We start from the raw sequence: 23,543 nt of genomic DNA on the forward strand, positions 1-23,543 counted from the left end.
TAAGGACACCCCAGTGCCAATGACCCCCTCCTTCCCAGGCACAGTAGGTGGAATATCCCAGCTATCCCTCTGTTCCCCCTGTCCCCACGTGTGCCACACAACACCACCAACTCCTTCCCCGCAGCACAGGGCACGGCCTGGATGCCACAGCCACTCACAGTCGTGGCCTGGTGCTAATTATAGCCAGGCAGACTCTGCAATAAAACTGCTCCTTGACACCACAGCCCTGCCCCTCTCCTGCCTGCGGATCCCCACAACTTCCAAGGTCACTCAGACATGGAACACCCCCTTCCAAACACCTTTGTTTCTCCTTCTCCTCTGTACCTCTATGGAAACACCCAACAGAGATGAGCCTGCTCCTAGAGTTAACATTTCCCAGTCCAGCTCTCCTAAGAACCAAGATTTCTGGAAGCCACTAAAAGGTGTGTAGCTGCAGCTGGGCCTCACTGTCCCTTCACAGCCTGATGTTCACAGCTCTCAGCATTGATTCCAAGCTATGTTTGACATGGCCTGGGGTAGGCATATGGATGCCTCCATGTGGAAAGGGTTGGATTACATTCACAAACTCTTTCCTGAAACCCAATCAGCTTTCTTTTAATGGTAATTTATATATTAAACCAAGAGAATGCACTCCATCTGTGTACGTGCCATGTGTATCACCCAACTGGATGATGATCTCAGCAAGGGCAGCTTGTCCTGGTCCAACAGAAAATACTTCAAATTGGAAAGGGGAGACTGGCTTTCACAGAGCTCAAAGGAAGGTTTTCTTTATCCAAGGAAAGCTTGAGAAGGACATTTATAATGGTCTTAACTGTGCTTCACTTCATTCCCTACTGAGAGAGAGCAGATATCACCTACCTTACAGGATTTAGGGCTAAATATCAACAAACTCTTCTCCTACAGAAGGAGAAGTTATTTTCCTGGTTTTATGTTTCTCCTTTTTTTAATTTAGAAAAGCCATTGCAGACAAGGCTTGGAGCAGCACCACACACACGGTGTCTGATCCCTCACTCTGGATGTCAAATCCCTCTCCAGGGCTGGGCAGGAATTCTGTTCCAGCAGCCCAAAAGCTGAAGCAGTTGCCATGTGCTGATTTGGCTTCCTGGCTGCAACCACTGTGGGCCTGGAGCTCATGAGAGCTCATCAAACATTCATTAAAAACAAAGCAGCTGTTTATAGTAATAGTGATTACACAAATATTAAGAGTAAATTGTAATGAATTCCACATGTGAGGTGAAAGTACACTCTATCCACTGCAGAATGGTTCAGGAAACTGATTCCCAGCACTGCAGACTGGATTTAGAAAGCCAGAGCCTTTCATTCCACCTTGGGTATTATGGTATATCCAGGCAAATCTCCACTGTGAACAGCAAAAGATCTTTCACCAGCACTTTATTTCTAACTCATGACATCCCACCTGCTTGGATAGTTTAATATTTTTCTATTCTCAAAGCCCTTTTCTCACCTGATTCAATAACAGAACAAAAACTCCATTCACTGTTCCATCAGAGCATGTTGAACTTGCAGGGCCCACATTAATTTAGTGGAGCCTTAAGACAAATTTCAATCTAAAACATGTCATTTGTCACATGTCTGGTAGGAACTAAGAGGGCAAGAAGAATAAAAAACATTTAATGGGGTCATGATACCATCCCCCTTTTCAGACTTTCGGTTTTAAAGTCCAGGCATTTTTCCCACATAATGTCACTATGCACCATCACGTGCTCCCCCAGACACACCACCTCTCGCTGCAACAATTAGACAATTCAGAGAGAAAACACCAGTTAATTAGCTCAGGTTTCAGGGTGGTACTCAGGGGAAGCTCCTCATTACACATTCCCACTGCAGACTAACACAGGCAGTGAGTTTCAGCAGACAAGGAGTTGAACCTGTGCACAAGCACCTTGGCACAGCTGAAGCAGAGCAGCCAGGCTCCTGTGGGATCTGTTCCAGCCCATCCAGGAGCAGATTTAAGCCAGGCCCAGCCCGAGGAGCTGGGCAGTGCCCGGCAGCCTCTCACCTGTGCAGGAACTTCTCGTAGGTCTGGCGGTAGGCAAAGCCGGCCCGGCGCACCCGCACGTTCTCCAGCAGCCCCAGGTACTCGACCTGGTGCCGGCACCGCTCCTCGTCGAAGAGCTGCGGCGACTTCTTGTCGTTGGGCTTGATGCAGCGCACGTAGTAGGGCTCCTGGGGACAGAGGACAGCAGTGTCACCCTGGCAGAGGACCCTGAGTGCAGACACAACCCTTCTGCAGCAGCTGTGAGCCCAGCCCACGAGGTCTGGCTGCTCAGCAGCAATCAGAAGGTTAAAACAGAAGTGACAATCCCAGTGTTTAAGGAAAGCCTGGATGTGGCACTCAGTGCCGTGGTCTGCGTGACAAGGTGGTGTTAGGTCATGGGAAGGACTCAATGATCTCAAAGGTCTTTTCCACCCTGGCTGATCCTGTAATTCTGTGAGTCAATGTTTCCCTCCTTCATACCTTGCCATGGCCCCTTACAGGAGCCACATGTTCCCCACTGGAGCTCCACTGGCCTTTGCTGTGCACCTGCCCAGCATCACATCCCCCTCCTCCCCTACTGTGAGGATAACAACATCAGTCCTCAGAAAAGATATCAAACCCATGGAGTTCATGGAATTCACTGTCCTGTTGGATATGGCTTTGCCTGCATCACCTCCAAAAGCAGCCTAGTCACTCCATCACCTTTATCTGTGCTGGGCCAAGTCAAACACTCCCAGCTCCAACACAGCTGAATGATGGAAATGATGGAGCCCCAAACTCAGCTGCCTCCAGCCCACCCTTCCTCAGAACAACCACAGGCCACCAGCACGTTGATTCCTCTTTCTGCACCATCTGGGACTTGGAGGGGGCAGGGAAGGTGGAATGAGGATGGGTGGCTTTACTCCACCCTGCAGAAGTCCTGCTCTGTGCTGCTGGGGCTGACCCTGGATGTTCAGGTGAGTCCCACAGGGTCACGCTCCTTTCCCTGCCAGCCCTCCTGCACCCTGAGATAAGCCACACACAGGTCTGTTGGAGCATTTTGATGTTTGCTTTCATTTTTATGAGATTAAAGGTAGTTTTTGTTTAGGCTAGTGTGATCTGTAACCAGCATCAGCCTCGAAGGGTGGCTATAAAGCCTTTAAACTTAAGTACTTTAATCCCACTGGCTTTTGGAGTTCATTCATTTCTTCCTCTTCATGGCTGGCCTTTGCTATCCCACTCCTAACTTTGTTGGTGTGTGGAAAAGCAATTAATAATCAGAGAAACACAAAACATTCTGAGTTAGACCTCAAGGATCATCCAGTCCAACTCCTGCACAGACACCCCAACACTCCCACCCTGGGCATCCCTGGCAGTGCTGTCCAAACTCTCCTGGAGCTCTGGCAGCCTCGGGGAGCTCTGGCATTCCTGGGGGAGCCTGGGCAGTGCCAGCACCCTATGGGGGAAGAACCTTTTCCTGAGATCCAGCCTGACCCTCCCCTGGCACAATGTCATCTAAAGCCCACCATGGCTTTACGAATTGTATTCTTCTAACATTAACAGATAAAGCTTTTAAGTAGCCCTTGCAAAAGCAGCGGCACATCCTGCAGGCTGGCAGAGCCCACCCAGCCTCAGAGAGAACTCCAAGAGGATCCCAGCAGGTCCCAGTATGGCCAGAGACTGTCAGAGAACATCACAGATGCACACAAAGTGCAGCATTCCAAAGGCAGCTCTGACATGGGGATAAAGGGAGAAAAACAGCCTGGGTGACATCTTAACATGACAAAGTGTCACCTTTGATAATGACAACTGATAACCAGCAATGACCTTTCAGCAGTCTGGACAGGATGAAGCAAATGGCTGAGAAACCATCGCTAACACTGCCCTGAGGAACCTGAGGGATCCCAAAATGGAAAGGCCAGGAATTCTCCAGAGAAGCCTGTTCTGTTCACTCCTGGATGGCCTCAAGAACCCACAGTGGTAACAAAGGGGAGGAATGGTCTGGGTGGGGACAAGGGATTAATTTAGTGAAAACAAATGCAAAGTTACACATTTAGCAGAAATAGTTGGTTAATAAAGAATGAAAAACTGATTTGAGCCTGGTGCTAAAGAGATCGAGAAGCTCCAGCTGATGTGAGGCAAATCCATGTTTCCAAGCTTTTCTAGGAAAGGGCACAGGAACAGGAAAATTGCAAGACAAAAAACCCAACATATTTCTAGTTCTCTGAGCATCTGATGCAGCCAGGGCACTGCAGTTCAAGTGGGAATGTGAGTCAGGGCAAGAAAGAACAAGAAAGATCAAAAACCCAGCAAATGTGACTCAGAGGAGTTGTGGGTTTAGCCTATAAGGACCAAGGAGGCACAGAAACCCCCTGGTGGGAGATTCTGTGTATTTAAAGGATAGATATGAGAAAATGCAAACATTTGGCTTTAGGACAAAGAAGTAATGGTTTTAACCACAGTCTCAAAATTTAAAGCAAGCTTCAGGAAAATGAGGAGTGGGAACAGAATGCCTGTGGGAAGGAGGAAACATCCATCAGTGGGGAGAAGAGCCTGCAAAAGGAAGATACAGGCAGAGGTGTCCTCAAACAGGAGGTGAATTAGGTGCACTCCCAAGATCCCCCTCAGCCCTATTTTCTATGAATTGTCTATTCAGCCTTATTTCTATGATTTGAGGTCACTTACCCAACCTCAGGATAATATGAAAGGCCCCAGATTGCCCAAATTTCCCTTCAGTAATGCTGATGGAACAGGATCATCCATGTGTGTCCTGGCTGGTCCTGACACACCCTGAAGCTTTGCAGCACCATGGGCCACCCCAGGGATGAGTGTGAGCCATGAATGGGCCAAGAGAGGCAGGCCTTGGAAAGCAGAGCCTCCTATCCTGAAAGCTGCCACAAGCCACTGCATCTTCCACGTCAGACTAAGCCCTTTTCTGACCCAGAGATGGGGTAACTGAGAGGTGTTTTAAAAACTTTTATCCCATTTTCAGCCTCATGTGAAGGGTGAGACAATACAGATGTTATAATTCACACCCTCATAATCAGAAGCCAACTATTTCCTAATTACAATACACTATAAGTGTTTCTTGACCTATCAGCTTTAGCCACCCCATGCTGTAAATGCCCTAAAGCCAATCATCTAAAATTACCCCTTGTAGGTCCTGCTACAATGCATCTTTCATACTTTTATTTCGCCAAAGTATCCAGTGTTACTTGCAAGGCCACCTTTTGAAACTTGTTTCAAAAGTTCCATTTCTCTCCGTCCTATTCCACGGCATTTCTAAGTCAGCATTTCTTATCTCAAGGTTTGCACACAGATGCTCACTGTGTGAGCCTTCTGCCAGGCTTTGAGAATTCCCTACAAATCCATTTCCTCCACTTCCAGGGGAGCTGTTGGGCTGGAAGGTCTCCTCCTTTCCTAAGGATGGGATCAGCAACACCAGGCTGTGATTTCTCCAGGAAGGCTGTCCTTGGGGTGGGAATAGACAGCAAAGCTGAGCCAGGCACCCACAAGGAGCTGGCATTATCCTGGCACTGCCCACAAGCAGGGATGGGTGTGCAGGACAAAGAGGAGGATGTGTGGGCAGCATCCGTTCCCGCACCACCGCCCTTCTCCAGCGACTCCAGCGCTCCCCACGGGCCCCAGGACCTGCCCATGGCCAGCCTGGCCTGGCCCCTGTCCCTGCACACAGAGCCCAGCCCAGCTCCCAGCTGAGCCCCAGGGCAGAGCTCCTCGGCCAGCTCTTCCCAGAGCAGGGAGCAGCACGGACACGGCTCCCCCGAGGCCAGCTGGACAGGCTTGGAGCAGCCTGGTCTAGGGGAAGGTGTCCCTGCCCAGGACAGGGGTGCAATGAGATGATCAGCACTGCAGCACCTCCCCAGGGAATGGTCAGGGCCAAAGGAGCTCCAGGAGCATTTGGACAATGCTCTCAGGCATGCACAACAGGGGACTGCTGGAGTGTCTGTGCAGGGCCAGGAGCTGGATCAATTTTCCTTGGGGGTCCCTTCCAACTCAGGATATTCCATGATTCTGAGCTGAGCTTTGAGGTCCCTTCCAACCCAAACCACTCCATGATGTGACACCAGGCGGATGAGCACAATTCTGTGCAAGGTTGCCTCCAAGATCACCACCACCAAGCACTTTCCTCTGCCACAGCAATCCACAGACTCACAGAATCATTAAGGTTGGAAAAAAACCTTTAAGATCACAAAATTCAACTGCTGACCCAGCACCACCATCAGTTCACCACAAAACCATGTCCTCAAGTCCCACATCCACACCTTTTTTTGAACACTTCCAGGGATGGTTCTGAAAACTTCCAGGGACTCCACCACTGCCCTGGGCAGCTGTGCTGGGTCTGGACAACCCTTTCAGTAAAACGTTTTCCTGATATCCAATCTAAACCTCTCCTGGCACAATTTAAGGCTCTTTCCTCTTGTCACTTGTTCCCTGAGAGGAGAGCCTGACCCCCACCTGGTTGAACCCTCCAGTCAGGGAGCTGTAGATATCACTTTTATCAACTCAGCCCATCCCAATGACACTTGTTCTCCTTTCCTTAAGGAAACAGAGGTGACACATAATAAGTTGGTACAATTTTAAGAGATTTAAGATATTTCCATATTCACTTTTTTGGCTTTCTCCTGGAAATCCTCTCTGCACAGAAGATGAGAATGTTTCCAAGGCTCTTCATTCACTCAAGAGTCTCCTGGCAGCTCTCAGAACTTGCTGTGTGTGTGGCTGCCCTGATCTGCTAAAACCTGGCTCCCATTTTACTGAGAATGAGCTGGTTAGGGAAATGTGGGATAGACAGAAAACTCTGAATTACACCTGGACTTGGATGCTGGGAAAGAGCCCAGAGCTGTCAAGGTGGATGAGCAACACTTTTCCCCTTCCCCTCCTGCTGATCTTCACCCTGGGCCACTTCCCCATCCACACCATGTGGGACAAACCTCCCTCTGTGTCAGGGGCAGGGTCACCAACACCAGACGGTGCCAGGCCAGGCCAGACCTGCTCTGTGCTGCTTCTGGTGGCAGGATGAATATAAATAATCTAAATCCCTTGGCAGGGTTGATACCACGAATATTCCACATTAAATCCACAGAACTGCAACACCTTGGGAACAGAGCATCGAAATTAAAGCACCATGGAATGGTTTGGGTTGGAAGGGACTGTGAAGATCACCCAGAGCCACCCCCTGCCATGGGCAGGAACACCTTCCACAATGCCAGGTGGCTCCAACCTGGCCCTGGACACCTCCAGGGATGGGGCAGCCACAGCTTCTCTGGACATTAGGAACATGAATTCCAGAAGTGTCACTCGTTCACAGCTGGCACAGCAGCAGCCACTTCTCAGCTGTTCCTCAGCGCTGCCACAGACTCCCCCAGCACAGGCTGGGGCACAGCTCTGCCACTCACAAATGCAAAACCCCTCAAAACCCCTCAAATTTGTGACTTCAGGTCCAGCACAAAGGGCAGCAACTGTGCCTGCATTTGATATAAAAAGGCTGAAATCCTTTGGAAAGCAGGAATGGGAAGTGCCTGCACAGACAGGAGATAATCTATCAGTGCAATTACAGTGTAATTAAAGCCTCTCAGAAACGACAGCTCCTGGAGTAAATTCTAAAGTAGATTATTCCCTGCTTCCAAATCCCCAAGCCCCAGCTCTTCAGGGGGATAATTATGCAGCTCCCATTCTTGCTGTCAAAGAACTGCAGTTTGTAAATGGAAGAACTGAAATGCAGAGACACAAAGGCCCCAGCTTTGAAAGCTCTTTAGATGTCTAATTGCAGCTGATTTTATTTTTTTTTCAATCAAGCTGAGCGATTTTTAGATTTTTTTAAGTGTTAAAAGGAAACCAAACCAGTTTTAAGCCAGTGCACCCTAAATAAACTCTTTTTTGAGGGGTTTCTTTTCTCTACTTTATCACTCTTTATGTGAGATAAGGGATGGGACAGGACGAATTTGTGCTGGATGTGTCAAATCAGTCACAGTGATGACATTACAACTTAGCAGAGGTGAAGCCTGTCAGCCTGGATAGGAGAGGGGAGAGATGGAAGGAAGAGTCAGACAACATGAGTTACAGAGGAGGAGAAGGAAAGAAAAGGAAAAAGAAGGAAAAGAAAAGAAAAAAAAAAAGAAAAAAAAGAAAAAAAGAAAAAAAAGAAAAGAAAAGAGAAAAGAAAATAAAAGAAAAGAAAAAAAAGAAAAGAAAAGAAAAGAAAAGAAAAGAAAAGAAAAGAAAAGAAAAGAAAAGAAAAGAAAAGAAAAGAAAAGAAAAGAAAAGAAAAGAAAAGAAAAGAAAAGAAAAGAAAAGAAAAGAAAAAAAGAAAAGAAAAGAAAAGAAAAGAAAAGAAAAGAAAAGAAAAGAAAAGAAAAGAAAAGAAAAGAAAAGAAAAGAAAAGAAAAGAAAAACAAGGAGGAGATGCATGTCCAGAGAGTTGTCAGAGAAGATCGTCAGGCACAGCTGGGGCAGCCACAATGCTTCTGGTGTCAGGATTTACAAAACAGCCATCCAAGATAATCCACCACAGAGAAAAGGGCTTGGGCAGTAAAACATGTTCTTGAGAAATGGCACAAAGCAACTGGAAAAGCCAGTTTTTGTTTTGAGTGGTTTGGTTTTGGAAAAAAACATAGCACTTTTTTCTACCTATGGGAAGTTTATGCCTAAAAGATTCTGGAAATCTGAAGGATTTCAGCAGCACTGAGATACCAGTGCTGATAAGCATAATTTAAACTCAGCATGCTCCAAAACCAGATTTCATGGAGTCACATACTTGTTTAGGCTGGAAAAGCCTTCTGAGATCATCAAATCCAGCAGATCCCAGCACTGCTGAGGCCACCACTGCCTCCTGTCCCAAAGAGCTGCATCCTCAGGGCTTTTAAATCCCTCAAGGATGGGGACTCCATCACTGCCCTGGGCAGCTGTACCAATGCCTGACCACCTTTTCCATGAATAAATTTTCCCAATATCCACCCTGAGCATGCCCTGCCCAGCCTGGGGCCGTTCCCTCTCCTCCTGTCCCTGTTCCTGGAGCAGAGCCTGACCCCCCGGCTGTCCCCTCCTGGCAGGAGCTGTGAGAGCCACAAGGGCCCTGAGCCTCCTTTGCTCCAGGCTGAGCCCCCCCAGCTCCCTCAGCCCCTCCTGGGGCTCAGCCCCTCCCCGGATCCTTTCCCTGCCCTGGACACGCTCCAGCCCCTCAGTGTCTTCCTTATTATGGGAGCCCCAAAACTGCCCCAGGATTGGAGGTGTGGCATTTCCAGCACATTTCCAGTGTCCCCATATGGACTTGTGCTTGCAGAAGCTGAAATGAAAACCAGATTTGAGAACAGCCCCTGCACTGTTAACGACACCAGTGCCATGGCTCTGACCCCAGGGAAGCTCCTCAGACATCCCTGTGACCTCAACACCTGCGCCTCCTCGGAGACTGCAGAGCTCTGCTTCACCACCAAAATTCAGGTTTAAACCAGAATAGCAACAAACGAGAATTTTAAAGGTTGTTATTTTAAATGGCAGAAAAGTTAAATAACCACTAATGCTGCAGCTACATCAGCCACAGACTTTGATATTCTGGTGGTGCTGGGCTGATGGCTGAACTCAATGATCTTCATTAAACATCTTTTCCAGCCCTTAACAATTCTAAAATTCCAAGATTATTGTTATTCAAATTGGCACTTTTGGAGACTACTCACCCAAAAGGGAGGCCAAACATGAATATCAATAAAGAGGAGAGGAGTTCTTGGGCTGCCATCGTGCTGAGGACTACAAAAACTGAGCATAAAAATGTGGTCTAAAGGAGTTTTCAGAGAAGCACTGAGGCAGAACAGCCCAGGTGAGACAAGGAGCACTGAATGCACTGGGCACACCAGGAAATGTCAATAAACCCGTCAGCTCAAGCTGCACAAAACTCAAGTCTATCTGCAGCTTGTGTTTTTGAGAAACAGCTGAGAATAACATGAACTGGTGTTACCTCCCCTAAGGAACCTTATTCCTCTGACATCCCAAGACCTCAGCAGTTTGTGCAACCCTGTGTTCAGAGCTGTTTCCATCAGCTGTAACCACAGGCTTCCCAAAAAAGTCCTGAAGGGTCCAAGCCACAGTCAAGACACACAGAGAGTGTTGCTGTTGATTCCCCATTAGTGCAACTTCATTCCCAAATTCAACATGGGAAAAATGAGTAACAGCCCCCAGAAAGGATGAGAGCACCTGGAACTGCAGGGATGGTGTATCCAAAACAGAGAGTGCCTTCACCAGCAGTGGTTCCAGCCCCGCAGAAGGAAGAGCCAAGTGTCCAGACTGGCAGTGACCTGAGGCAGAGCATCCAGTTCTTTGTGCATAACCAGCATCTTGCTGGCATGGCCTGAATACCCAATTATTGGCTTGTTAATGACATGTACCTATCATTAACTGTCCCAAAAGTCACCTCACAGAGATGCTCAGGGCAGCCAGACAGAAGCTGTCTGCACTCTGACTTACTGCTTGAAGTACACAAGGGTCGTGTTCAGGGGCCTTATCTAAGGAACCTCCCAAAAATTTAGACCCTTTGAAGTGACCTAAGCCTGGCTGCAGGATGGGTCTCACCAACACAGCTCCCTGACAGGAGGGGCAGCCAGGTGGAGTCGGGCTCTGCTGCCAGGGAACAGGGACAGCATGAGTGGGAACAGCCTCAGGCTGGCCAGGGGAAGCTCAGGGTGGATACTGGGAAAATTTATTCATGAAAAGGGTTGTCAAGCCTGGAACAGGCTGCCCAAGGCAGTGATGGAGTCCCCATCCCTGCAAGTGTTCAAAATGGTGTGAATGTGGCTCTTGAGGACAGGGGTCAGTGGTGGCCTTGGCCATGCTGGGCATAAGTTGGACTCAGTCTCAGAGGGCTTTTCTAGCCTGAACAATTCTATGACTCCAAAATCTGGTCTTGGAGCACAATGAGTTTAAATTATGCTTATCAGCAGTGGTATCTCAATACTAATGAAATCTTCTTTTCTCCATTGCTATTCAGCAGAAAATCACAAAAACATCACAGCTTCAATACAAGTCTCTCAATGAAAGTTTAAGACAGGTAAAGAAAGGGAAAGGACTACACTGAGACTCACACAAGAACCTCCCACTGAATTTTACTTGGAAACAGCTCCTGCTTGTGCCTACCCCTGGAAAGGCTGGTATTTATGATTGAGATACTGATGATAAATGGACTGAAGCAAATTAATTCCAACTAAGCCAGGCAGCCTTCAGTGTGAAATGATGGTACCCAGTGATTCAAGATGGATAAGGTGGGATTTAAACTCTCCATGCCCTGCTGGGAGCTGCAGGGATTGTTCAAACCACCACAGTGCACAGCATTCTCTGAACTACTCTATTTTTACACCTACCAGTGGCCTGGAATAATTTTTCCAATAAAAAAGGAAAGGAGGTTTTTTCATGGATGCCAGCTGAACTTGCCTGCTCCCAGTTCCCTGCTGTGCCCTGATCACAGCCCTCCCCACAACACCCCCAGTGATTCTTGCTGTCCTGAACCCCCTCCTGGGCTGCCTCAGGCTCCCCACACTGGGCTGGAACAAGGACCATGGCCACTCTGTAGGACCAGACCTGCAGCAACAGCCAGCAGCACCAAGAAGAAAATTTTCCTTCCACAAGTGCCCCTCTCACAACACAAAGCAACTCCCTGTGTTCCTGGCAGCTCCTGACACCTGTACCAGGTTCAGGTCAGGGCCAGCCAGCAGATTACTTGGAAGATGGATACATCAGATCAGTGTTGACTCCTTGGGAAACAGATTAAAGTCTGTCCCCATCCCCACCAGGGTCACAGCCACCTTCCCAAATTTGGCAGCTCATGATTTGCCATTCAGGAAAGCTCCTCTCTGCCTATACAGGCACTCTCTCAATTTTGACTACTGGTGCCTATTTTAGCAAGGCTGCCTTGGGCTCACAGGGGCATCTGCTCAGAAGCCCTGAAGCAAAACATCCTGGGGAGCCATGGGGCTCCACTCCCCACTGGGGCCCAGCTGGGACCTCTAGGCTGCTTTGGTGGGTTCCAGACCCTCCTGCAGAGCTCAGATCAAAGCCACTCCAGTACAGGAACACAAAAACACAGAATCATGGAATCACAGAATATCCTTTGTTGGGAGGACCCCCAGAGATCATCCAGTCAGACTCCTGGCTCTGCACAGACACACCAACAATCCCACCCTGTGCATCCCTGGGAGCATTGTCCAACTGCTCCTGGAGCTCTGGCAGCCTTGGGGCTGGGACCATTCCCTGGGGAGCCTGGGCAGTGCCAACACCTCTGGGGAGACCCTATAAATCAGGTGTGATTTCATGTTCTATCTCTGGACAGAAGAAGTGAGGGCAGCTCTCTCTTCCTGTGCACAGCCAGCACTGGGTGACCGTGCTCTGACCCATTTCCTTTGCTCCCACACTCCTGAGAAGACACTCAGAGCACTTATTGCTGAATTATTCTGAATGTGAACACACCCCAGAACCCTGGGCTCTCTGTTCATCTCTTGTGGGCTGTACCCCAGTGCCAGGAATCCAGCAAGGCCACCTAGCTCCAGTAACACCCCTCAGGTGTTACTGGGATTCCTCAGGGATCTCAGCTCAGCTCCCAGTGCTTGCTCAGCTGTGCTGCTCCAAGAGCCCTTCCCAGAGCATTCCCTTCCCCACCTCCCACCACACCATGTGGTGCTTGCCCAAGCAATGCCTTCTACCATAAAACTGAAACATGTGCTGAAATAAAAGCTTTCCCTCCTCACCCTCTGGCATGGCAAGGAGGAGGAAAGAAGGAACTCACACAGGTCTGTCTGTATTGCATTCCCACTGCCGTGAGAAGCCAGAATCTCTCCACCATGAACAGTATCCTCTGGGTGCTTTGCCCAAAGAGCTTTGCTAAATGTGGTTTGATATAATAAAAATAAAAATAAAAATAAAAATAAAAATAAAAATAAAAATAAAAATAAAAATAAAAATAAAAATAAAAATACAACCACCACCACCCTAAGACAGACTGGCTTTCCTACAAGTGAAAGATGCACTGGTCATGGAGGAACCAAAAATCCACCTTCTTCATGGGGGATGAAGGTGACCCTCCCTCCAGACCTGCCCAGCTGAAAGCTCATTTGGCACAGACAAGACTACTCTGCCTTTGATCAGCTTAGCTCCTGATGGATGGCAGTGAGGGGAAGGTGGGAATCTCTCCAGGGAGAAGCCACACTCTTCTCATCAGAAGTCAGAGTCAATTTTGAAACAGGAGACTTTACCTTCAGTGTCAGGTTGTCCACCAGTGCAATCATGGAGTTCTTGAACAGAGTAGCAGCTGTCAGAGGTCTCTTGGTGACCTCAGTGATGCTCAGTTTCCCTTCAGGCCACATCATCTTCAACACAGGGTTGGAGCTACAAGAGAGTCTCTTTAATTGCAGTCTCCCAGCACTTCCACTCCACTGACAACCCAACAGTTGGTTTTTACCCAGACCCACTGCTGCTTCCAGCTCACAGGGCATCACCCAAGCCAGGGTGAGATTCCTGGGCACAACATTTCATGCCCTTAAGAGCAAGTTCAAGCTTACAAGTGAACAATCTAGAAAAACAACCAGCACATTCTCCCTTCAGATCAGGATGTGCAGGAAGAGGACAGAGAAAATCCCACAGAGTGATCCATCAAAGGCAGGGGCTGCTTCACTGGCACAACAGAAAGAATTTAATCAACACAAAGGAGAGCGAGACCCACACTACCCTCCCTTAGAACCTGTCACCTGTGTTCAAGCTGCCTTTCTGCACCTCTTGTTATATAAAGTAATTTATACACTTTAGCTTGCATTTTTGAAGAGTGCAGAGTGAGATAAACTGGCCCTGATGGATAGCAAGAGTTCAGGAACAGACAAAAACTGAGCACATTTACAGCAATCTAATGGCCAATCTGTCACAGGCTTTAATTTGCTAGAAGTGGTGTTTGGGAACAGGATTTTCCAGACTTCACAGAAAACAGGCTAAATTTGATAAAACCACACAGCAAATATTTTGCAAGGTTTCTGGTCAATGGGAAATGTTGAAAACAGGAACACTGGGACTGCTCAGGGGAGCACAGCCAGTCAACCCAAAGGACTGCAAACCAATTTAAAATCTGTACAGGCAAACGGAGCCTACCACTGCAGGGTGTTTGTACCCACTGTCCTCTGAGCAGAGCCCCTGAAACTCCAGATTACAAAATAAGGACATGTCTAATGCCAGGTCAAGAAAAACAGCTGCATGGGGACTTCCACCCACATTCTGATAGGATGTCAAATCTGCTTCTCAAGGCAACTTTTGCTTGTCCAACACATGACCTCATGGTTTGCATTTTTCACATCACTGCAGACATGAAAGGATTCAAACCTAACTCCATATTTTCTTCCAAAACAGGGTGTTTTAGGTGGGGCTTAGGATATCTGTTGTTGACCAAAGCTCCCCAGCATCTTTAGCACTGATTACAGACAGAGCAGTGATGATAAATCTGCAATGGGCTAATGACAAATCAGGCAGCACAAGCAAGTTCTACACTATCTTGATTGCACAATCAGTTGGTTTCAAAAAACTACTTTAAATTCTGTTCAATTAAAGGCTGCATCAGAACAGAAACATGTACAGAATAAGGACTTTAACCTGAAAAATCCAACTAAGAACCTCTGGGTCACAGGACATGTACAAAGATCAAATCCCAGAGCAATGTCTTTCTTCACACACACTGAAGACAGAACCACTGAAAACCTGAGTCTCTGATAGCATCACTCCACAAAAAAGGATTCTGAAAATCAGATTAAAATTCACCTCATTAATATTCTTACCTGTTGTACATGAGGCGTTTGAAGTCTTGAAATAATGTGTCTTTGTTTTTATCAATGAATCCAGTGACAGAGTAGCTAAAAAATAAAGGAAAAGCAGAGTTAATTGCAAAGTAGCAAAGTCCTTCTGTGAGCTGCTGGTAACTGTGGAATCAGCATCCCTGCACTCCTACAGACCCAGCAGATGCTAATCCAGCCCTGCTCCCAGCCTATCACTAATGGCTGCAGGAGCAGAGTGTGAGACTTGGATCTTTGGGCCCAGCTCCCACCTCCAGCAGAGGACAAGCACACCTGGCTTCAGAGAGCTCCAGCAGCTGGGCAGGTGCTGCCTGAGACACCTCACAGCACTTGGGCAGGGGTAGATGGTCCAAATTCAGGAGTTACACTCAGGGTTCTGTCTCCAAAGTGAGTGTCTTTGTGTTAAATCCTAGGGAAATTCTAGTTTGTTTTTCAATCTCTGCAGTCTGCCCCTCTCTCAGTGGAGAGAATCTGAATTCCTGAGCAGCCTCTGAGTAGTGACTGGGAGCTGCCCTGGAAATCAAAGCACACAGAAACACACACTCTTTAGATTCCTTCCTTCCTCTATTCCCACAGAAACACCACTTGAGGAGGTCACTGTTCCAGGGTTTCATCTCTTCTCCAAGTCTCAAAGCAGGCAGAGCTCTGTCCTCATGGAAAAGGTCCAAAGTCTCCCTATTCAGTGACTCCCATGCAGATGTTTCCTGAGCTCCAGATCCTACCCTGGGAAGCTGCACCCAACCTACAGACTCTGGGATCAACCCACAACCTGCATTCCCTGTATGGAGCCATTCTCAAATCATAGAGCCACGGAATAGGACCTTTTAGAAGGCATCCAGTGCCACCCCCTGCCATGGCAGGGACACCTTCCACTGTCCCAGGTTGCTCCAAGCCCTGTCCAACCCGGCCTTGGGCACTTGCAAGGATGGGGCAGCCACAGCTGCTCTGGGCATCCTGTGCCAGGGCTTGCCTGGCCTCAAGTCTTAGGGCTTCATGTAAGATCTGGGCCTGAACTATCCGTGATTCCTTCTACATTTCAGTTTTCTTTTACACCATTTGTCAGCCACTGGAAGTTCAGAAGGTTCAACCACTAGGACAGCACCTTGTATTTTCTCCTCCAAAACCCCCTGAAATCAGGGATGTCTGCCAGGAATTGCTCAGCAAAGACTCCAGAAGATAACCTGCTTGTGCTATATGGGCTCCAGTCTGATCACACTGGTTGTCCTTGGAAATTAAAAGTAAAATTAATACCAAGGTAAAAGAAGTCATGAATTTTTCCTTCAGTAACTCCCTTTCTTCTGACATGGGAAGTTACACAAATCCTAAACCATTAAATTACTTCAGTGATATTCCACACAACAGCTTTCCCAGCAAACGGTTTCTATCATGTGCATCTTTCACTTCCACGCACTCTCCATACCCACTGCTGTCACCTCCTGCACTTGTTCCTGCAGGCTCCAGGCAAGCACTTCCCAACCCTCCTGCCCTGATCCCTCCTGCAGGTTATCTCTCCTCTGGGCTTCCAGTCTGCTCCAACTCATTGGAGAATTTAAAGCCAGAGTTATATAATCATACCAAACAGATGTCTAAACCAGACTTTATTAGCTCTGTGTAGCTTTCTTGCATAAACACTGCTGCTTTTTTTTCCCCTTTTTCTTCCCCTGGAGCAGTGCTCTCCCCTCACCCCCACCCCTCCCTCTCCTTTTGTTTCACTCCAAGTAAAAATCCCCACTCTGCAGAGCAAGGCACCAGCCGAAGATTTAATTGATAAGCAAGCGCTGTACTCTGTAATTGTGTGTGACAGCTATTCTGGCTTGCACCAGAAGCAGCAGTAAATCAGAATATTGTACCACTTCAGAGCTGCTGGGAAGACAAAAATAAAATGTGCAACTTTATCTCTGAAGGAAAACTCACATCACATCCCCGGCATAGTGCTTGATCCGGAAGTCTCTGTCGAACTCCAGCGTTTTGTCCGTGGCACAAAGCTGAAACAAATTCATATACATTAAAATACCACCTATGGACTGATATTAAAACACCACCCCTGGATTTACAAGCTCCATGGAAGAACAACCTGCCTTCAAAATAGCACTGGGAGATACAGGAATTCCACTTTCTATGTGCATATGTGAAAGCCACTGCTGGAAAATGGTTTCATGGATGCACTGTAAGAAGATGTACTTGTACAAATGAAGCTGCAAGAGCCTATAATTTTATGAAGAAATTGATACTATCTCAGAAACACCATTATGCAAAAAGAACACTCGTGCCTGTAGAGAAACATTGCGCCCACAAGTTAATCTATTACTTTTTTAGAGTCTTCCTTTATGGTTTTTTTTTTGCAATTGCAGTGTAACTCCTCTATAATTGCAGAGAAATGGGCCAACTGCTGTGGCAACAGCAAGGCTTGTTCAGTCCCAGATCCCTCCTAGTCATCTGACACCCTTCAAACAGGGAACCCCCTGCAGATCCACTGCTCCAGGCTCAAATTCCCATCCCATCCCATTCCTCCTGTACAACACAAGATGTCCAGTGCCCATGTGGCAGCTGTTCAGCAGCAGTGGCTGTAATACGCTCATCCCTTCAGGAATAGCAGGAGCCAAAAAAATCCATCAGGGTTGGCTTAATTAAAATGGGAGTATGAGACAAGAATGAGGATTTTGTTATAGGCAAAAGGAGCAGGAGATGAATTAAGTCTTTGCAGGCAGTATTTAACAACACCAAGGGCTATGAGCAGATATCTGCTATCCACAAAATGTCTTGGAGAAATAAAAGAGGAAATTAGCATGTTGAAATGCAGGGCAGGAGGAGTGATTAGGAGCAGGGAGATACACTCCAAAAATTCACCTGTGTCCAAGAACACAGAATAGATTGGCTCAAAGTGTAAGAAAAGAAGAAAAAACCAGAATATGTTTTACAAAAAATTAATCAGGAGGACCCCAAGGAGTGTGAGTACCCAAGGTCCCAGGAGGTCCCAGAGGTGTGGGAAGTCCAGCATGGCAGGAGCAGGGAGCACCAGGAGCTGCAGAGCTGATGGATGACCAAGGTACAGCAGAACACAGGGAAAATGGAAGAAACGAGGCAATACCAGGAAAACAAAACCATTTTTCTTGCTGCAGCTTTGTCCCCAGCAGGGGGTTGGGAAGTGCCTTTCTCAGACACCCAAACACACAGCTCAAACCAACAGGTCAATAAAAGGGGCAAATACAAATGGCAACAGAAATGTGCCTGTGCTACCAGACAGGGCTAACAGCACAAGCTCCTCTGAGAGCTCATCCAGCTCTGGAGAGGCTGGAAGGAGCCATGACACAGCAATCAAGGATTTTGTTGTTTGCTGGTTTGGCTTATTCCAAAGGAGTGATTCTGTCCAAACTTTGTGTTTCCTGGACAAAGAAGATGAAATTAGTGAAAAAAACCCCCAGCAAATCCACTGATAGAGTGGATCACCTGCCTGGGTTTGTGTGAGCCCTCCCACTGAGGCTCCTCACTGACAGCTCCCAGCATTCAAAGGCGAGTAAAGACAGGAGAAAGGTGTTGGAAAGATGGGAATCCTGTGGGAACCTGCCCTGAGCATCTGCTTTCACAGCATCTGAAATGAGCCATAATCTGAGGGCAATGGGAAGGTCGTAGGGCTGGGTAGGGGCACTTAATCACTGAGGGCTGGCTGGGAAGAGCTGCGGGAGACACCCAGAGCTAAATGAGGGCAAAGCAGAGCAAATGGAACTCCCCAGCAGGGCAGGGATTCCCACTGAGAAAGGGCAAAGTTCACAGGAGCTGATGGGCCCCAAACCATCCCTTCCAGACTCAACAGGGATCTTAACAGCCCTCGTTCATCTCAAAAAGGACACAGAGAACTGGGAGATGCTTAAAGGGCAAAACCCATCCCCTGCTGACTGACTGACTACCCTGGGAGGATGCCAACAAACTCAGCTTTCCCAGGTTAGCAAAGAAATACCAGAGATGATGCAAAAAACATGGAGATGATGGTAGTGGAAGACAAAGAGAACTGTGTTTATCCATTTAAAAACTAGTAGGTGAGAGATGTAATCTAAAATGGAGGAGGGAAGGAAACAGGGAGAAAGGATACTCAAGTAAAAAGTAAAGAGCATCTGAGCTGTGGACTTATTTGTTGATTTAAAAACCAAGGAGACCACACAAAAAAAACCCTATTAAGAAGACCTGGAGGTTCCTGGGCTGCAGGTCGCTGAAGAATGGGAGCATGTCAAGTTATCAGTACACATTTATCCTATATTGGACTCTCACTTGGGCATTCATCACTGTCCAGTGTCTTGGAAGACACAACATCAGGTGGACCAGAATGGACCTTCTGACACTCTTCCCTTCACAACCAGTGTGTTGAGATTCATGCTCTCTACAATTTGAAGATTGAGGCATTCATGGCCTGTCACTGCACTTGATCCTTTCAAAGTAAAATATCAACAGAAAATAAATGGAACTTGAAGAGGTTGAGGATAAAAATGGTGATGTTGGGAAGGGCCACTAGAACAGCTGGCACATCTGCACATCCAGAATAGCATTAGACAAACCCAAGGAGGACAGCCCATGATCCAGGAACACAAAATTCTGCCACAAATTCTGCTGGTGGAAGTGTCAACCAGCATTGTCCTGGCTGGTTTGGCCTTCCCCAGGACAAGGGCGCCGGCAGCGCGGAGCAGCCGGGTGCACAAAGTAGGACACGACTATTTAGGGCACCACAGCCCCCTAGAGCTTCTCCACATGGAGCCTGTGTGCAGCATGCTCTGCAGGGAGCAGTGGAGCATGAACTGGGCTGAGGGATGGGAGCTGTTCCCAACACATGCACTTTAACTCTTTGGGAACGGCTCCCATCTGTGTGGAACTTTACAGGATCTGCATGGAACAACTGCAGTCTGCAAAGGCATGGCATGAGATGGAATCAAGCCTTTGTTTTAATCCAAGTTAGAAGAGCCTGGCTCAGAAGGCTCAGGCTTCCTACACCAGTTCTGGGTGGGACTAAAGAAAAGCTCTGAGGTGCTGGGATGTCTGCAGAGATGCGACGGGGAGAAAAAATAATAATTATGCTGAGAGGTTTATGGGTCAATGTTTTCAAGGCTCTATTGATTTAACTAGAAATTAGTAAGCCAGGCAGATCCATCAGCCCCTCCATAAACATTATTTATAGTAAGATTCCTTGTCTTCCTCTTATTCTGTGCAGGCAGTTTCTGACAACGCCACCTCCTGCTGAGGAACGCTGCAGCTGGCAATGCTGCCCTTTAATGTCTCCTTGCTGGGAGGGGACTCCTGAAGGCAAGGACTTGAGCAGATTTTATTTTTAAATGTTCATTTTATAGCCTCCCATAGCACCTCCTGAAATTTCATCCCCTTCTGCTGCTGCACTAAAGGACCACCTGCTCCCTCTGTGGCAGAGCCCCTTCCCCTGGGCAGATGTGGGAGCAAGGACAGAACAAAAACCAAACTCCTCTCTCTACATCCACTGACCAGACAGCTCCAGGAACTGGACCACATCCCAGCACCCTACTGCAGAGGACCCCAGACTCCATCCCACCGGTACTACCACTGAAAAAAGCAGTTTGTATTCAAATGGGAACCCAGGCCAGGCCCCACACTTGTTTTCAGGGGTGTTCTCAGAATGTTCCATGTCACTGCTCAGGCACGTGAAGTCTGGGTCAACAGTGGAATCAAGCTCCCTGTCCCCCTGAGCTCAAGTACACCTGGCAGGTGTGCATCAGGTGTGCTGCAGCAAAAGGGCACTTAAGGAAAATTATTATCTGGGTGGAAAAAGTGGTTTTGGTTTACTTTCATCCTGGCCTCTCCTCAGACAGCCCCAGCCGGATCCATTGTTTATCCCGGCCCTGCCGGAGGCAGCCTTTAGCACATATCTTACACAACCAGGCTAATTTGGTACTTCTGACCTACATAAAATATTGTGCTGGGGTGGGAGGGAGCAGGGGGGACCAGCACTCTGAGCCATACATTTTAGACAAATGTTTCTGAGTAGAGAGACATCAAACTAAAGGCCCTTATTTGATTAGTCTGTGTGAAAGATTCTCAAATTAATCAGGCTGGTGACCATTTTGCAATCTGCTGCCAAGTGAGGAATAAATGAAGCCTTTTAATTCGCCCATTGTAGCCCAGACAAAGCCAGGCGAGGGGCCTGGGTGCTCTGAGGTGCAGTGGGAGACGAGCACGTTCTGCAGCCAATGACGATGAAAAAAGCCCAAATCACGGTGCTGTAATAATGCAGGAGTGTGAATAATTTCACTGTCACTATGTATTAGAGCAGCCTGGGAAGAACAACACGTGGACCGAGCCGGCGTATCGATTGGTTCCAGATGACATCATGATATGTCAAGGCACGAGCTCAGGCTCCTTTTATCCCGGAATAAAAGGGATGAGCTACTGGATATGCTGGAGCTCCCTCTGCCGGGTTCCTCTGCGGCTGGAGCTGCTCCGGGCTCCTCATCTCACACTCAGTTGCAGTGATTCCAATCCAGGCACCCCTAAACCCTTTTTCCTCATTCCATTCCACCACAGAACATGGGGAAGGGATGGCAGAGAACAACAAGGCCTGTGGGTTACCTTCCTGCTGGAGAAGTGTGCGTGCTTCCCCAGTTTGTTGTTGAGGGCCTCAAGGAACATCTCATCCGTGACTTTCCCCACATTCATGCAGGCATCGTCCAGAATGGCAATGATCCCTTTGTGCTGCTGCTCCACCAGGTCCACAATAACCTGGTTGTTGAAATAATCAATCTGCAGGGAACAAAGGACAGGGGTGTTGGTGATCTTGGCTGCAAAAATGGGAGGGTACCAGTGCTGGCCATAGCAGCCAGTGTGACAGTGAGAAGCAATCAGCTCTGAATGTGCAGATCTCTGATTCCAGATAAAGCAGGCTGCTCTCCTACACTGAACAGCACAGAAAGTGATTTTTCAAACCCCTCAGATACATTTCAAGACCTCTGCTGCAGAATGCTCTTTAAAATGTCTTTTACAATTCAGCTGTGTGCAGTCACCACAGTGACACTGCACATCCAGTCCTTGGCATTCTGAAGCAAGTTTGAGCAAGAAAAGTCAAGATTTTTACATATTACCATCAACAAATAGAAAAATCTATAAACACTCAGCATAGAAACCCACAGTTACGTGTGTGGCATCACAGAGGTGCCACAATGGGCTTCCTCTCAGACCTGGAGTCCCATGTTTTTCCAACGAGACACATGGTGAAGTGACTGGGGAGCTCCTGCTCTGGCCTGAACAGCTGCCAGAACAGCTGGCAGGGACACAGATGTCCCATCAACTGGAGCCTGCATGTGGAGTAACTTCAGATCTGGCACTTGTGCTGGTACACTGACCTCACACCAACCTCTCCCTCCCCTGCCAAAGCACTCACATGCTTCCAGGGAATTCCCTCTCGCTGGTACTCCTCCTGCTCCTGCTTTAGAACCAGCTGAATGAAGAGCTGCTGCAGCTTTTCATTGCAGTAATTAATGCAGAATTGTTCAAAGCTGCAAAAACATGAGAAGAAAAGGTGATAAGTGTTCTGGGAAAGGCAAGGCACAACACTGGGCTTTAGAATGTGGCTCACCTGTTATTGTCAAATATCTCAAAGCCATAGATATCCAGGACCCCAATGACTGTGTTCTTGCCATGCACTGTGGTGTCGTAGTTCTTCACCTCGATGACATCGTTGATGTGTGTCACAATCCAGCAGAACAGACGCTCGTAAATGGCCTGCAGGAAACACAGACTGAGGGCTCCTGCCTGCACCTGCCTCAGCTCTTCCCAGGAAATTCAACACAGCTCATTCCAGGCCTCCATTCAAAGCCGCAGGTCATGTTCTGCTGCAAGTGAGCAGCTACAGACTGAAGAAAATATTCTATGGAAGTATTTATTTTCTTTCTTCCAAAACTCATTTATACAAGTTGAAATCCCAGTGAGGTCACTGGGTGCAGCAGTTCCCTAATTTGATTCCAGTCAGCTTTTCAGCTGCCTAATAAGCACCATTCCTGAGAATTATTTAACAATAGTGAAGAGCAAGAAAAAGGTCAGTCACAGAAACCCAACAACTGAACACAATGACAGGAAAATAATCCTGTTCACCTTTCACAAAGATAATGTTCTGTAGGCAGAGGTGTCTTCAAAGTCTTCATGTTCAAAATGTGCTGTGAAGCTGGGTAAATACATTATCTCAGCAAAAGAAGTCAAGTTAATTATTTATGACCTTCATAACTTCATCCATTCCTCCCTTATAATTTGATTTCTTAGCAGAGGAGGAACAATTGTCACTCCTGACATCAGTACTCACTTTGCCTGTGGAAGGTGTCCCTGCCCATGGCAAGGGGTTGAAACAAGATAGTCTTTAAGGTTCCTTCAACCCAAACCATTCTACAATTCTTAAAAAAAAATAAAAAAATAAAATACTACATTGTATTTTCAACATGAATTCTAGATATTACAGTTCCACTCTTTACTCTTTGAATTTAATTGCAAAATGAAGTTGAAGATCCCATTTCACAGCAAATTCCTCTCTCTATGCCAGCCCAGCCCGCAGCCCATCCCCTCCTCAGTGTGCCTGGCACTGCTGGCTGTGGGAGCTGGATCCCTGCTGGAAGGGCAGGGATGGGGAGGTGCCACAGACTCCTACAGAACTCAGGATCACCAAGGTTCAGAGAGAAATCTGCAGGATGTACAGCAAGCCCTGTGCTTATTGACCCACCCAGGAATCTTCCTGGGACTGAGCACTG

The 23,543-nt window shown here is 47.6% G+C and overlaps 1 protein-coding gene across 1 annotated transcript in view; it reads right to left on the reverse strand.

The window, feature by feature from the left end:
• Nucleotides 1-23,543, reverse strand: part of MYO1D (myosin ID) — a 113,830-nt gene that overhangs the window by 89,477 nt on the left and 810 nt on the right. Inside the window, exons 2-8 of the mRNA XM_077788271.1 lie at nucleotides 22,385-22,530; nucleotides 22,190-22,304; nucleotides 21,382-21,552; nucleotides 16,717-16,787; nucleotides 14,788-14,862; nucleotides 13,228-13,360; nucleotides 2,021-2,187 (exon numbers count right to left, since the gene is read on the reverse strand). Of these exons, the coding sequence (XP_077644397.1) occupies nucleotides 2,021-2,187; nucleotides 13,228-13,360; nucleotides 14,788-14,862; nucleotides 16,717-16,787; nucleotides 21,382-21,552; nucleotides 22,190-22,304; nucleotides 22,385-22,530 (878 nt within the window). The remainder of the gene's footprint in view (nucleotides 1-2,020; nucleotides 2,188-13,227; nucleotides 13,361-14,787; nucleotides 14,863-16,716; nucleotides 16,788-21,381; nucleotides 21,553-22,189; nucleotides 22,305-22,384; nucleotides 22,531-23,543) is intronic.

This window comes from Lonchura striata, chromosome 25, assembly GCF_046129695.1.
Source record: "Lonchura striata isolate bLonStr1 chromosome 25, bLonStr1.mat, whole genome shotgun sequence".
Lineage (NCBI taxonomy): Eukaryota > Metazoa > Chordata > Aves > Passeriformes > Estrildidae > Lonchura > Lonchura striata.